At 33.3% G+C, this 16434-nt stretch overlaps 1 protein-coding gene across 2 annotated transcripts; it reads right to left on the reverse strand.

Annotated features, from left to right (window-relative positions):
• Nucleotides 1-610: 610 nt before the first annotated feature.
• Nucleotides 611-16004, reverse strand: LOC107455007 (monocarboxylate transporter 5-like). 2 transcript variants are annotated; one of them, XM_043043400.2, is made up of 5 exons: nt 15906-16004; nt 14481-14717; nt 11967-12110; nt 6816-7928; nt 611-2519 (listed from the first exon to the last, which is right to left on the reverse strand). In XM_043043400.2, the coding sequence occupies exons 2-5, from the start codon at nt 14674-14676 to the stop codon at nt 2374-2376; spliced, it is 1599 nt and encodes a 532-aa protein (XP_042899334.1). In that variant the 5' UTR covers nt 14677-14717; nt 15906-16004; the 3' UTR covers nt 611-2373. The 2 variants fall into 2 exon arrangements, with proteins under 2 accessions (XP_042899334.1, XP_042899336.1); XM_043043402.2 differs by lacking the exon at nt 15906-16004 and adding an exon at nt 15743-15847 and having other exon boundaries at nt 1444-2519.
• Between the last annotated feature and the right edge of the window lie 430 nt (nt 16005-16434).

The following is a 16434-nucleotide window of genomic DNA, read 5'->3' on the forward strand; positions in this document are numbered from 1 at the left end:
TTTATATAATATATCGTCTAAGTTGCCCAATAGCCTAATTTACATTACATATCGTCTAATTTAACCAATTGATACACGAACGTAAACCAGTGCAAACCGGTTTCAGTCGCATAAAAACAATAAAGTTGCATAGTATGACCTGATAATTAAGATTTTACATAGAATCTTAGAGTGCATCTAATAAATTGGCACGGGACTGTAGTCATTTTCTCAAAATTGAGACAACTTATTGAAAAATTAGCATATTGTTGAATGTATTGAATACGTACTGCCTTAAAAAATATTTACGTAGTTCAATTCGGGAAATTAAGTTTAAATAAAGAGAAAACAAATAGTAACAATATTTTATTTATTTATTTACATTCGTTTGTTATAATTTCAATAATAAGAAATATACAGTGAAAAACATCACGCATTAAGATTCAGATTCATTTTTCAATAATAGTATAAGAATTTTATATTACGTAGCATATTAATTATTCAAAGATTTCCTAATTTTTTTAAACAATTTTCAGCAGAAAACGATTTATTAAACTATTCACTTATTAAATTGTTGTTTATGTGGAATATATTAGTAAAAATAACTTGATAAAAGTGCAAAGTAGAGCTATTGTTTTTTTTTCAAATTATTTAACAAAATAAATTGTTATTTACAAACACTATTTTCGCATGTAATAAATACTTTGAATAATTAAGATGAATTTTAAATACAAGAACAAAAATACATGTCTATAATTTTGAGAGTTCGCCAGAAAAAAAATACCTTGTCAATGACCTTATGTTAAGTCTAAGAGGAAATGTAGATTTTTCGGAATTTTTTGGCTTTTAACCAATCAGAGAATGCCACCCCATATGTCGTAGCCAGGGCCGGATTAACCTATAGGCACACTAGGCACGTGCCTAGGGCAGTGGTCGGCAAACTTATTAGCCAAAGAGCCAAATATGAACATTACAGCAATTTATAAAAAATTGGGAGCCAAATCTGCTTGTTTAGTAAACTTTTATTGCACTAAATAAGTAGTACACTAAATAAAACTAAATTTCATACTTAATAAATATTTATTAATGCGAACAATGTGCTTGCATCTCCTTGGAAAGTTTGAGTAAGTCAGGTTTGTATGTTGTTGTTTTTAATTTTAGGCATGATTCCAAGTTATCATCAATAAGACGACTCAGTTTACACTTGATATTGTTCATGTTTGAAAAAGATTGTTCGCATATATATGTAGAACCGAAAAGGGAAAGAACAGCAAACACGAGTGCTGGTCTGTGATGCCAATTTGTACCCCCATTACTTTAGAAAAAGTATATGCGCGCATGCTTGTGGTACCTTTGTATCACACGGGAGTACGCCGAAAACATACGAACAATTTCAGCCGATAGCTTATACATGGTTTGTGTTTACGTTTACGAAAACTAATAAAATTAAACTCGATNGTGGGGAAAGTAGGGGAGGGCCCAAAAACGGCTGTGCCTAGGGCCTACGAAAGGTATAATCTGGCTCTGGTCGTAGCCCTCTAAGATAGTTAGTTATCTATAGGAATTATATGAAAAGTTAGTGTGAATCAACTGACGCATGGTTCGAACATTTCTCTTTTATTTATTAATTTATTTTTATTTCAGTTTATTTTTACCCATTGGCAAAAGGGGTCTTGCTTTGGGATTGATGGCGTGCTCACTTTATTTGGACGTCATCACACTCTTCAACTGTGTTCAAGAGTAATAGTAAACAGTGCGCATGCGTCTGTATTGCTATGACTACCGCTACTGTTTGATCATTTTTTTAGTATTTTTTTATTTTCACTAGCAGCCATTTTTAGTGTATTCACATAATAATAATTTAAAGTAATTTTATATTCTTTTTATTATTAACATATAATTACTGGCTTGATGGTGATTTTAATGTAAATATGAAGTATTTTTTGACTTCTTGAAGCACGTACATGGGCAGAATATGAAAACCAATGCGAAGACAAACATCAATGGAGACAGTTTTTGCAATCCATGATTTGATATGTGATGTTTAACGGAGTCAATCCAGAAAGAAAAAGCATTTGACAAATGGATAACCAGTTATCGTCATAAGGCGGTCATTTTTTTTTTTTTGAATTATCGCCAAATTGGTCACCCGAAGGCAAGAGGTTGCTTCATTTATGGCAATCCGAAAAGCTTATTATACATCTCGTTATGCCTTTATGTCTTAATTATACTGTTATGTTATGTTTTATAATGTTTTGCTATGTTTTTAAGTTTATGTCTTTTTTGTAAATTGACGCCATTTCTTAAACACACCTTGACATAAGCATGATTGCTGCCAAAAAATTGCCATTTTTCGCTAAATGATACCTCAGAATATATTTTTCCCCAATCAGGCTATCCTTGATAAATTTTTTTATTTGATAGTTTTCTACGACTGACGCATTTTAAAACACACAATTGACTTAAACTTCCAATAAACGCAGCCAAAGAAAGAGTCAGGTAGACACCAGTATAAGAACCTCTCTCATCTCGAAAGAAACCTGGAGAAAAAAAAAGAAAATTGTAATAGCAATATACAAAATTTTCAGGTTCCAGAACCAATTTTTAGAAGCCATAATATATTTTTTTATGAAAAGTATATTTTTTATGAAATTACACAGTTATTCTTTTTAGAAAATCTAAATTAGTAATGATTTCAAAATCTAAATAATTTAAAAATCTAAATAATTTAAAAATTTAAATAATTTAAAAATCCAAATAATTTAAAAAACTTAATAATTTAAAAATCTAAATTAGTTTGTTCAGGAAGGACTTATGAACAAGCCTGGTTGGTAGGGCACTGTACCCGTGTCCAAGAGTTCGGGGGTTCGATCCCCGCCGTCCGAAGACTCTCCGTGTAGTAAATGGTGCCTGATGCACGTTAAATATGTCGAGTCACAAAGACCTCCATGTTCCCATAACAAATCAATACCTCTGGGGGTACTGATTTAGGAGTTTCCTTGTCTTCTAGATTGGTTCAAAAATTACAAGGCTGCGGACTTGATCATTAATAGTAATCGTAAACCCAAAATTGGTCGTTTGTTCAGCGACGGATATAAAATAAATTTTTAATAACTTAAATAAAATTATTAACATTGTTGTCTATTTTTTGTCTATTTATTAATATGGTTAACTATGTACTTTTATCCGATATGTCACATGAGCACAGGATCAAGTTGAATGACATTGGTGGACTACGTGACGAATTAGTTATTTGAGGCCAACTGATTAGTTTGTTTATAAGTTATACCTTTGAAGCATGTTTCTGCAAAATAAACAATTCAAAATCAATGGTACGAGGGTTGCTATTTATATTTCTGGCCTAATAATGAAAAAACAAACATGTAGGATCGAAATTGGTTTTATTGTTTTTCAAAATATTCTCCATGATGATCAATACACTTTTGCATGCGTTTGAACCAATTTTCAAAGCACTTTTTCCAGTCCGATTGAGGTAACTCCAAAACATGCGTTTTGAATGCATCAACCGCTTCTTCGGGGGTCGAAAATCGTTGTCCACGTAATTTATTTTTGATGTGTGGGAATAAGAAGAAGTCATTGGGTGCCAAATCAGGGCTGTACGGCGGATGACCCATCAGTTCGATCTTTCGCTCCGTCAGAAATGCCTTTGTTTGAGTCGATGTGTGAGAGCTCGCATTGTCATGATGAAGAATGATTCGCCTGTTCTTCTGCTTTTTTCGAATTTCTCCGATGACTTCTGGCAAACAAATGGTCGTGTACCATTCAGAATTGACCGTCCTGCGTTGCTCTAACGCCACTGTTGCCACATGACCGTTAATGCCGAAGAAACAGGCAATCATTTGTTTCGATGTGCTTCTTCCTCGAACAACTTTTGTTGGTTTTGCCTCGTCTTGGAAGACCCATACAGTTGATTGCTGTTTTGTTTCCGGCTCATATGCATAGATCCATGATTCGTCACCTGTGTAGATGTTATACACAGCCTTTGATGTACCTTGAACGTATTTTTCCAACATTTCCTTGCACCAATCGACACGAGCCTTTTTTTGAGCGTTTGTCAGATTATGCGGGATCCAACGCGAACAAATTTTTTTTACGCTCAAATGTTCATGCAATATTTTATTGATGCTAGTCATACTAATGTCCAAAGACGCCTCTATCTCACGGTATGTCACATGACGATCTTGCTTTATCAGTTCACGCACAGCATCGATCTTTTCTGGCACAACAACGGATTTTGGACGACCTGCACGGGATTCGTCCTGGATCGAACATCGACCACGATTAAATTCGTTATACCAATTTTTTACAGTGCTGTAGGATGGCGCTTTATCGCTGAATAAAGAATTAAGTTCATCGAAGCACTCTTGTCTTGACAATCCACGTCGAAAGTTATGAAAAATAATGGCACGAAAATGTTCACGATTCAATTCCATTTTTTGAAAGAGAAGAACTTTTCAATTTACTGTCAACAACACAAATGAAGCTATAATGGTAAATCGTCTGCTGAATTTATGTTTAAAAATATCAAACTTTCGATTAAAATCGTCTGCGGTCGCCTAGCAACACTTACTGTTGCCAAGGCCAGAAATATAAATAGCAACCCTCGTAATTGCAATACAACAAATTATTTGAGCGACGAAGAGAAAAATTAATAGAAAAAAATTTTTATGACCCATAAAATATCGCGATACTATTTAGACGCTATTGATGCTTAATTAATTTTTAAAGTAGATATTACTGCTATTTTGGTAATATGTGCAACTTTGATAGGTAAGAAATATAGTATTATTGGTATTTAATATAAATACTGCGGTAACAGCTTTTGAAGACCCCCAAAAGTGATAAATACCGGAGAACTTTACTTGATTGTAGTAATTTTTGACAATCGTGCTTTGGTTAGGATCAATAATATCCTTCCAAAGGTTGCAGACAAGTTTAAATGAATAATTTAATGAACCTAAAGTGGAAAAATGAACTTGATAATATAATAACTTGTTTGCTTAAAAACTAAAGAAACTTAATGTGTAAACGTGAATGAGGAAAACAAAAAAGATTTGAAAAAAGAAATGGGAAAATGCAAATGAAAAAAAAAATGGAAGACAAATATAAATTAAGAAACAAAATTAGAAAAAAACACGGTAGCCGAGAGTGAAACAAAAAATGTAAAGTAGCTAAGGGAGAATGAAAAATAAATAAAAGAGAAAAAAACTAGAAAAACCGCTGTGGCCGATGCATTTGTACGCGCTTTGGGAAATCTGTAGTTAACAAAGGAATTGGCATCCATAATGAATGAAACAGGATTACAGAGATTCAAGATGAGTTGATGTGACAAAAGTGGAAAGAAAAATAAATTAATACCTAAAATAAATTTAAAAAATTAAAAAATTAAAATATTAATAAAAAAAATTAAAAAATTAAATTTAAATAAAAATATAAAAATTAAATTTATACCTAAAGTTTGAATGGCGTACTGCAATAAATGATTGATCGCAATCACATCTATCGTGTTTCTTTAATCTAAATTTTAAAGCGCGACTTATATGTCCCATGTAGCCCAGATCACAGTGATGTGGTTGCAGCGTACGAAAAATAAATTGTCTAAAATAAATAGTTAAATCAAATTAATAGTATGAAGAAAAAAAAAGTGCGTGGAGTTCCCCCGCGCGGAAGAAGTTAAACTTCGCAACCAGCGACGTTAATTGTAGAAGAATCGGCAGTCGTAGAAGGATCACTAGTTCTATTCAACGACTCGTTTCCCTGCTTCGCTCGCTTCCGTGCACTGTAATCACGGTAATATTGTGCATTTTTCCTTTGGACCTCTTGAACCAGTGGAAAAGCTTGTGGTTGCCTCATCGTCTCGCCCTGGAAAATGTATTTGTATTAATAATGTATGTGAATGCGTCATAATGTAATTTCAGAAGAGAAAATCTAACAATCAATTGATATTCACAATAGACGTACCTTGACATAACCTTAAATCTGTCGCTTGGTCCGTGGGATTGTTTTCACTCATTTTTTACTATTGTTATCCACTAAATTTGAAAACAAAAANAACGTTTAACGCAACCTTGCTGGAAGTCGCATAAGAAGTATAACTTCAAAAATAAAATCACTACAATTATTAAACATCAATTCACAAGTAAATAAGACGTGTAAATTCTATTCTTTCTTGAGATACCTTTTGATTGATGAATGTTGACATTGTCGATTTCTATTTTCCCCACATTGGCGGCACCAGCGAGATATTAGCTCACCTACCTCGATTAGCACTTCGATTAAGACACGCCTACATCGAGGGATGATACAGTTATGTTGCTATTTGTAACTGCATCAGGACCCTCCTCGCTCTGTTGCTTCTCAATCTTATTTATACACAACGAGATCTTGCACACACACGACTGCTAATAGCAATACAGGAGAGACCACACACACTACTGCGAACTTAATACAGCTCTCATAACAAATGCTCAAAACTCGGTGAACTTAATACAGCTCTCCCGGTCTTTCTCAAATACAGCAAGTACTGGTATCCGTTAATCGAATTCTATCCTAGATAAAATTCTGGTTGAGTATTATGGCGTAACTATCACTACGATTATTAAACATCAATTCACAAGTACGACGTGTTAATTGGATCCTATCTTGCGGTACCTTTTGATAGATGAAGGTTGGCCATGTTGATTTCTGCGCTACCCACATGGCTAAGTCCCCAACGATTTTCTGTACTTACAGAATCTTTAAGGGACTTGAATTAAGAGAAGGGTATTGTATTAGTAAATAAAGAAAAAATATTGTGATTTAAAAAAGCAACTTACCTATTAATGGAGAAATGGCCAAATCTAAAGGTGCAGCTAAGATAAACATTGAAGCCATCGCTGATGGCTGAATTTCCTTTTCTAAAGAATCAGAAACCACAGAAGGGTAGATCAACGACAACCCTGTCTGTGTCCATTGAAAGACAAGAACTACCAGGGCCAGAAAAACGATATTATGAGCCAAAGGCATGAGTAACAAAGCCCCACATTGGCACAAAAATAATGTAATGGCAAACACGTGGCTGGATACCAGCTTCAAATCCGCCAACCAGCCAAGCACAAGGCAGCCAACGAATTCAGCCATCTGTGAGTACATCACAATGTATTGTGAATTAGCTGGGTCCATACCGATGTCTATAGCATAATCTATGAGAAGAGTGAAAAACGCCGGTAGAGTGAAATAATGCATTCCATTGCATATCAAAATCAGCCAAAAGATTGGATGACAAAAAAGAGTTTTCATCATCTGGTTTGTCTCGAGTTTCTGTGGCTGATTGTCTGTAGGCAACTGGGTTTCAAAATGACGAAATGAATCCGGTTTAGTGTCAAATTTCAGTGCGCCATTTTTAGAGTAAAGTGGAACATCAATCCATTGATTTGGTTTATTCCAATTTGTTTCAAATGCTTCCGAATTATAAACTCTATAGGCAATTGTTTTGACCCGCTGTTCTGTGTCGCCACCATTCCTTTCCGAATAAATGTCCTTAATCGAACCATTTTGTTGGTTACCAAAACAACTTTGATGCGAAGTGGCGCAATTTAAAATGCCTGCATTGTCTTTAGTTCCTTTCTGATCGTTGGTATTTTCAGTTATTTTATCATATTCCTTGGATACGTTCGCAATGTTGTTCGCATAGAGTTTTGTTTGTTCATTTGGTTTATTTAGTAGCATGAAAAGTGCGGCTGGAATAGAGTGCAAGGTTGCTCCAGCCAGGAGCAAGAAGGCACCTGAAAGACCGAAACTGTTCACTAAAAAATCAACGTATGGAGAAAAGTAGCAGATCCCAAGAACAGCTCCAGCATTTGTTATCCCCAATGCTTTTGAGAAATTTATTTCAAAGTGTTCCATGGTAATTGAATTTAAAAGAAGACCTTCGAAAGCGAAACCAAATCCTGCGGAAGAAATAAAAGTACATATTTAATTTTAATTACATTATTCAGAATACATATAACATATTACGGAATAATATTGTTCTATGCTAACAACTCTTAGTATTTGTTTTGTTAAAAATGTCAAAAATCTGTTAAAGAAAACAGGTAGAAGTCGAAAATTAGATAAAACAAGGTGGAGAAATAACAGTGCGGACCTAGTATGAATCGGTTATTTGTATATATGTTTCCATGCATGATCAAAATCAAGAGAATGTCGACTTTCACCGGTGAAAGTTAATTACATACTCCTAGTTGGTAGGGCATTGGGCCCATGTCCAAGAGGTCGTGGGTTCGATCCCTGCCGGTCGAAGACTCCCCGTGTAGTAAACGGTGACTGATGCACGTAAATTCTGTCTAGTCTCAAAGTCCTCCATGTTCCCATAACAAATCATACCTCTGCGGGTACTGATCCTGGAGTTTCCTTGTCTTCTGGATTGGTTCAAAATTACAAGGCTACGGAGTTGAACATTAGTAGTCGTAAACTCAAAATTGGGTCAGCTGTTCAACAACGGTTATAAAAAAATAAAATAAAACAATTACATACTGAGCCGCGATGGCTCAGGGGATAGAGCGTTCGCCTTCCAATGAGGTGAACCGGGTTCGAATCCCCGCGATGGCTAGTCGATACTAATTTCTCATCTGTCTTGCAGCAACCACATTGCTGACGTGATATATCCTCAGTGGTAGACGGATCATAGATTGGAGTCCCCTTGCCGTCAGGCTAACCATGAGAGGTTCTCATGGTCTTTCTCTCCATCTAACGCAAATGCTAGTTAGTTCCATCAAAAAGTCCTCCACAAAGGCAAATTTCTCCCAGTACTTGATCCAGGAGTTCCCTTGTCTTCTGAATTGGGTTCAAAATGAGAAGGCTACGCATTTGAACATTAGTAGTCATGATCCCATAAAAATTGGGTCGGCTGGTCAACGACGGTTATAAAAAAAACAATTACATAGTCGCTTTGGTGAATGTCCGAAATATTTTTTATATCCGATTTGATATTAATTTATTCGTCGATATTATTACATTTATTCGATATTTTAATGTTTGCTAAGGATAGATTAGGAGAAACATCGGTGTACGGAGTACCGGGCAAATGTACATCGGGCAGCGACGCTGAAACTTAAAAAAAATTAGCATGGGGTATTCCGGGGCAGGACACTTAGGGGGGGGCATAGGCACTTAACTAGACCTAGTATATACTTCGAACAATTACCAAAGCTACTATGTGATTGTCAACATTCACCGGCGGAAGTTAACAACCACCCATTTCTGCCATTCACTGTAACATACATTTAAGTCGTACTTATTTTATAGGTCATTGCAGCATTATTCATAAGTCATTACAGTCTTACAAATTATTTTTAATCCAACTTGTGATACGTTTATACTAAAGATTCTAAATACTAAAGATTCTTATCCTAAAAAACAATAAGGATTTTGTCTTATAGTAACTTTTTTTCTATTTCGTTTCGATACCCTTTGCTCTCAGGTAACCTTATCATCTCAGGCCTGGTCTTAACTGAGCTTGCACCTTCTCATGTCTGTCTCTGCTAGGCACGCGAAAGTTGTAGTAAGAAGGTAACTCCAGAACAAACTTCATTGCTCCCTCCTTTCTCGTACAAAAAGCACTCTTCTCATATTTTGCATTTTCAAAACCTCTTCACACAAAATTGCAGATACATAGATATAAAGAATTTGTCCATAATTTTCTAAAAAAATAATTAATAACCTCTTTATTTTTTATAAGAAATTTCGGTTGAATTCTCAGGTAGATTCTTGCCCCTAGGGTAGTCCCAGAACAATTGCTACTCCTCTCCACCCTTGAGTACGGTCTTGACTACATCACATGTAAATTACATTCCTAATTTTCTTAAATTGTTACGTGAAATAGAAATGTCTGCTACATTTGTTCAGAAATTCTAGTATTTCAGAATTTTCTACAAAGTTAACGTATGTGCCTGGTCTCACCTACCTACCAGGGGCCTCCCTGGCCGAGCGGTATCGCCGGTCCAAACGCTCTGTTAAGCGTGGAGGTAGCGGGTTCGAATCCCGCCGTAACCCTGGATGTATTCTTTGTGATGTCTTTCTCTGAATTGTTCTATCTGTATTTTCTACTTGACAATGACTTATAAGCCTATATATTGAGCACACAAGTCAGCAAATGTATGTAATTTCAATAAATCAATCAACCTACCTACCCAAATCAAAATTCTAGATGGTCCCATTAAAAAATTTTAATGGTTTATGTAAGTTTCAATGCTATTCGTGATGGTCCAACATCATTTGAGGGTCACCATCATCCAACATTTTCCTTTACATGTTCATGGTTTTGATATGCCAACGAACTTCCATCATTCCTTGATGGAAAATGCTACTTTAATACTATGATGGTTTACTATCAAGAGAAGTTTAAATCTCAAGAACCAACAATCCGTGATGGTTCATAAATGGTTCCAACTATACATTTCCATGATGGTTTAATGGGAATTCTTGTTGATTCTCACGAATATACCATCAAAATAATTTGGTTTTTTTTATGTTGGACCATCATAAATCAGTCTAAATTCCTACATTGGGATGGTGGTTGTTCATGATCGTTCCAACATTGGATTTCTAAGACACTATGATGGAAATTCCTGATGGTTCATCATGAAAAAACCATCAAAACAAGTTGCTATTCTTATGTTGGGCCATCATAAATCAGACCGAATTCCTACATTGAGATGATGGTTACCTATGTTGGTTACCAACAAAAAACATAATGGTTCATGATGAAATTATTGATGGTTACCATCAAGATTATGTTAGTTCATCAATGGAAAACCATCAAAAATCTTGACTTGGTTAGTGGGGTAAAATAGGGTGATTTGACCTTTTCTAGGGGAAAATAAATCATCTATAGAAAAAGTAATATATCTATGACTTTTCAAGAATGATGTACATAGAGAAAGTATGGTAAGACCGGTTATTTAAGATTCGAAGGATTCTTGGAACTAAATTGTTTGACCTAGAAACTGTCAGATTCATTGTCATAGCCGGTCTTGCCCCCACAAGTTGGGTAAGACCTGGGGTTAACATGCTTACCCGGCTTTTCCCACTATAGTGGGGTAATATCATATTTTGTTTTGACCTCTTGTAGAAAAAGAAATTAATTAATGGGTTTTGTGCTCCATCTGACAGAAAAGTTCCTTATCTTAAATTTAAGTTCATTTAAGAAAGGAGAAAGTCACTTAAGAACATAAGGCACGTGACTTTCGTACACTACCGAAAATTTTCCTATAGTACTTCTTTAGAATTGATAGACGCATTCCTTTTTAGACCACTTGAAAAACGTAGTTTTTTTTTAAAACTGATATTATTATTTTCTCAAATATAAATTATGTTATTAAAAAATAAAGCATTCATCAGCTCATTGTGGGCCAGGGGTCACGGAGCCACCAAGGGCAGTGTAGTCAGCACTATGCACAGGCCGCCTTTACTTCCTACTTAAGCTGAAGCTGTGTGAGCATCAACTGCCACTGAGAATTCCAGTTTTTCACTATGACAGCCGAGTGGTCTATTATATGTTATTAACAATAGATTGCCCATTTTGACTGCTTTTGAATTTCAATTCGAAAAACAATGATCTATATAATGACACAATTTCTTAGAATTTTGTGACTTTTTGTACAACATATAATTTTATTTTATTGTTAATACCTACTAATAACTTGTTATATAACTGCAAATAATATTAAAAATTAATTTTAAGCAGATTTCTTTACACATTAGTTATTTTTTCACAATCCAGCCATTTTGACTGCTTTTGGGCAATATAGGTATATTACTAAGTTTCAGTCTTTCTAGTGTTAATTCAGTTATATTATTTAAATTATAAGAATTATTATGAAGTGTTATTAAGCACTCAAGAGCACTTTTTCAGCAACCTTTTATACGATTGCTTTATATGACTCAAACATAAAACCAATAATCAGAACAGAAACGAATTCAGTACTTACCGAAAACTATTCCCCATAGTATAGTCACTATTATAACATTTTCAGCAAAGAAACAAGCACCGATTGCTATAGAAGACAAAACACAGCCAATGAGGGTTGTCGATCGAAGGCCTATAATGTTGCCTATGTAGGCAATAATGGGTCCTAAATGTAAAAAAAAAAATAATAATAATTTAATCAAACATGATTTCAAATGGAAACCTAAATTATCAAAGCTACATCTTTTACTTTTTTGTATCGTATGCTGTACTTATTCTAACAGTTTTTGTCAATTCTCTTATTAAAGATTCTATAACAGTGATAAAAACTGACTTCCAGCTGCGGTTTTGACGCCACGTTACTTAGCCTTTTGAGTTTAGTACTGAAATTAACTAAGCGAAGTACTAAAGCGAAGTAAAGCGAGTACTAAGTGAAGTAGTACTAATTTCACTTGATATTTGACCGACGCATTCAGAGGGATAATCAAGAGAATAAATACTTACCATAGAATAGAGATCTTCAACCTGGGTTCTGTGGAACGCTACTATGAACTTTGACACAGCTGGTTACGTGAATGATCACTGTTTGTTTAATCTTCTTTTCCTTCACTGGCATTACAACCCTGGGTGGGCCCTGGCCTTCTGTATTAGTTTCCTTCAACTGTTTCTCTATTTCACGACTGTCCTCCAGTTTTTGATTTTCAAAGTGTTGATGTCCATCGCAGCACTGTCGATTCACCTTAGGCATGGTCTTCCTCTTCGTCTTGTTCCCATAGGTTTGGATAAAAATATTTTATTACAGTTTCGGTCTGATTCTAATTGAATGTCCTGCCCATTTTAGTCTTTGTACTCTTAATGCAATAGACATCATCAAGCTCCCAGCTCATCATCAAGCATACAGCTTTATTCAAACAATGTTCAGAGACGATAATTAAAAACATATCCCCGTTAAAGTAAGCAATCAAAGAGGTGCGCAAGTTTCCCTCAATAGTGATTTCTCAGAATTTGATACTGTTTTTATTTTTTTATTGGTAACATTCATTATGATTTTCTATATTATTAAGCTTTATGAATGCAAACTCCGATTTGAGCGATTCTTTTGACAAGGATTTTAACGATGCACATTAAGGGTGGTCATTATGAAACACCCTGTAATTATTGTAATGTTTGAAAAACATTTTTTTAAACAAGACACACCCTTACGTTTGTATTTAAAATTCAGAATTTTAACTTGGTACCGAAAATAAGAATTTATAAATTCAATGAATTACGAAACAAAACGGCTGCGTAATCCTTGCCAATTAATATTTTCGAAAATATTTCAAAACAGGTTTTTTTTCCGATAACAATAAAATATTTTTATCATTTTTAAAAATTGAAAATTCAAGTTAATTATTACAATGATGTTATGAATTTTTATTAAGCATGATTCATTACAACATGTTTATTCAGAAATATTATTTAAAAAAAAACACAAGAAACCATGCTTAATGAAATTCCGCCTTTATGAGAAAAATATCAAATTGCTAAGAAAATAACTCTTAGAAATAACAGTTATTGGCTAAAAGGGATCATGGAGATTATGGCTCTACAATTTCGAGAGCAACAATTAGTTTCTTTTAACGTCTGTTTTGTTTTCCTCATTGACGTTTGGCGAGTTTTAAAAATGAGCATCTATTCTTATAGCTAGTGACTTGTCAATATTTTTCGTCTATATAATTTCTTAAACAAGTAAAGTGCTTATATAATCAATTTTCTCATTTACTTCTCAGTTAGCCTGATTTATCTCATTCAGTTTGCAGCAATCCTAAAATACTAAAAGCTAATTATAAATAGCCTTTCAAAAATTTCTCGCAATAGCCTAAGCAAATTTAGGGTTATTGATCAATTCCTTTTCCATTTCTTAATAATTTATATTTATTGTAATACGCTTAAACAACAATAATAATAGAATTAGTAAAAAAGAAAACTTCAGAGAAAATATCAGCTTTTAAGATTTATTTAAGTATTAACAACTGCGCATCAGCTGCAAGTACATGGTTTTTAATTATTTGTAAGAAGTGCTTAATAATATTTTGTCTTTTTTTAAATTTTTTTTTCTTTTTACTTTTTTATTGTGTTTTTTTTTCTTCTTCTTTTTTCTTTTTTTTTTTTTTATCTTGACGTTACAACGCTATTGAAATCTGTCAGGCCTATATTGAGGAAAGCTAGTAATTAGCATCAAAACCTGCTTTTTTGCAGGTAGAAACAGAGATGAGCTGAAAGATGACTATTAGAAACACTTGTAAACTTCAACAAGTTATCAAACAGGCTTTGATGTCATATGCACTTACTTTCATCTGCAGTAATTCGTTAGATCACGATAATGCTTCTATTTTTTCCTTAGTTATACGTAAATTTGCGACCTTACCACACAATATATAAGCAAGGTAATGTATAATTTTTTTGTCTTCATTTTTATAAGGAATCTGAAAATTTATATTAAATGGTAAATGTTAAGGGCAGTAATTGTAGAATACCATATATTTAATATTACCTGCACCGTTTCTAATGACGTAGACCAGTGTGTAAGGTAAAGATGCCGCTTCTCGTGTGGTGTTGAAAGTGTGCATGGTGTAGACCATCAACATTCCTGCTATCTCTGTCGGACCGTATGTCATGAACTTGACCACGCAGCTGGCGAGCACTACCAGCCAGCTTTGCCTGCTATCTAGCCCATACTTCTTCATCATTCAAGTTGACCTTCTTTCAAGAATAAGTGTAGCCCATTTTTCTGTAAAAAATTTAAGAAAATTGGGTAAAAAATAAGTTATTATACCAGGTTGAAATAAAAATACCTTAAAAAAACAACCCTTTCAAAAAAGGAGATTTATTCCATGTTCACTGAAAGGAAATTATTAAAAATTATTTTAAAATAATAACTCAAAAGAAAACATTAAAAATTATTTTAATATAATAACTCAAAAGAAAACATTAAATGTCATACATTAAAAATTATTTTAATACAATAACTCAAAAGAAAACATTGAAAATTATTTTAATATAATATTTCAAAAGAAAGCATTAAAAATTATTTTAATATAATAACTCAAAAGAAAACATTAAAAATCATACATTAAAAATTATTTTAATACAATAACTTAAAAGAAAAAATATATTCAAACAATTAGCTTCTTTGGTTGCCAGAGAAAAAAAAAGTTAATGTTGAGTAGTTGAAATACCTTCAAGTTTCATCAAATTTTGATTTTTTAAAAACCACTTTTCTCTCTAGTGCTAACGGTGGTTCATCTATATAATCTAATTCTAGAAATTTTATTAAGAAGTGATCAAAGTAATGCTAAAAATTCTATCAAAAGTCATCAAACAATTGTAATTCAACAGTCAAATCTAAGAATATTTAAAGTATTTAATAGAAGAAAAGAAAGTGTTTACATTTCAATTTAAAAGCTCAACAGCTACATGAAATTCTAATAATCGACTGACTATTAAAATTCAGTTCTTTTTTGTTTTTAGCAGAGCGCATGCGCGTCGTCACTTCTACGTTCAACCAGAGTGAGAAAGCGAAAATTAAAATTGCAATTAAAACCCAATTATAAAAATTCTATTCCAGCAAAACTGGAAACAAAATGTGTGGAATAAAATCATAGCTCAAAGAATAAAAGTTTTTGAGATCAATAATTTTTTATTTATAAATGTGTTTAATGATTGAAAAGCATGGCAGAGATTTGTAAGCGGCAGTAAAAGAAGGGGATCATCTCCTAATATTTACATAAAATGAAAAAAAAAATGGAATGCTACCGTTTTTCATTCTTTAAACGTGTTGAACTTTTTCATTTCGGCAGCGGTATATAACTATTTAGATTGCGAACGTTACAAAACTCACCTGTTGTAGATTTTTAAAACGATTTTAAAAATACTTGTAAAATTTGCAAACCAATTCACATAAAAAAATATAACTTACTTTAATCGCAATCCATTCATGGCTAAAGCCCTATAGTATATTAATTGAAAGCTTCCTTACTGAATTTAGTGTCTTTCTTAACAAATGTCAGAACTGTTTTGAAAAACGACGACTCGGCTTATATTATTTACGACTTGATAGATACAGTTAATGCTCTGCACAATTAAAGTCGTCTTTTGTAACATCACCTGTAAAAAAAAAAGTCATTTTACTTCTACATTTTTAGCCACTTTACTCATTTGTTCTTAAGTTTTCTTACAATTATAAATTCTTGAACAGTATCGTAGTATCGTGTACTATTGTGTGTGTGTTTGTATATATATATATATATATAGCATAATAAATGGAAACAAAAAGACACGAACAAAATTAAGAAAAACAATAAGTTTTATTTATTATAAGTTCAAAATGTACAGAAAACAAGGAAAAAATTACAGAACAATGAAAAAAGGGGAAAAAATAATAATAAAATCAAAAATAGCAAAAAACCAGGAAAAAAAATTTTTAAAAAATCCGGAAAATAAAAGAT

Source organism: Parasteatoda tepidariorum, chromosome 10 (genome assembly GCF_043381705.1).
Source record: "Parasteatoda tepidariorum isolate YZ-2023 chromosome 10, CAS_Ptep_4.0, whole genome shotgun sequence".
Taxonomy (NCBI): Eukaryota; Metazoa; Arthropoda; class Arachnida; order Araneae; family Theridiidae; genus Parasteatoda; species Parasteatoda tepidariorum.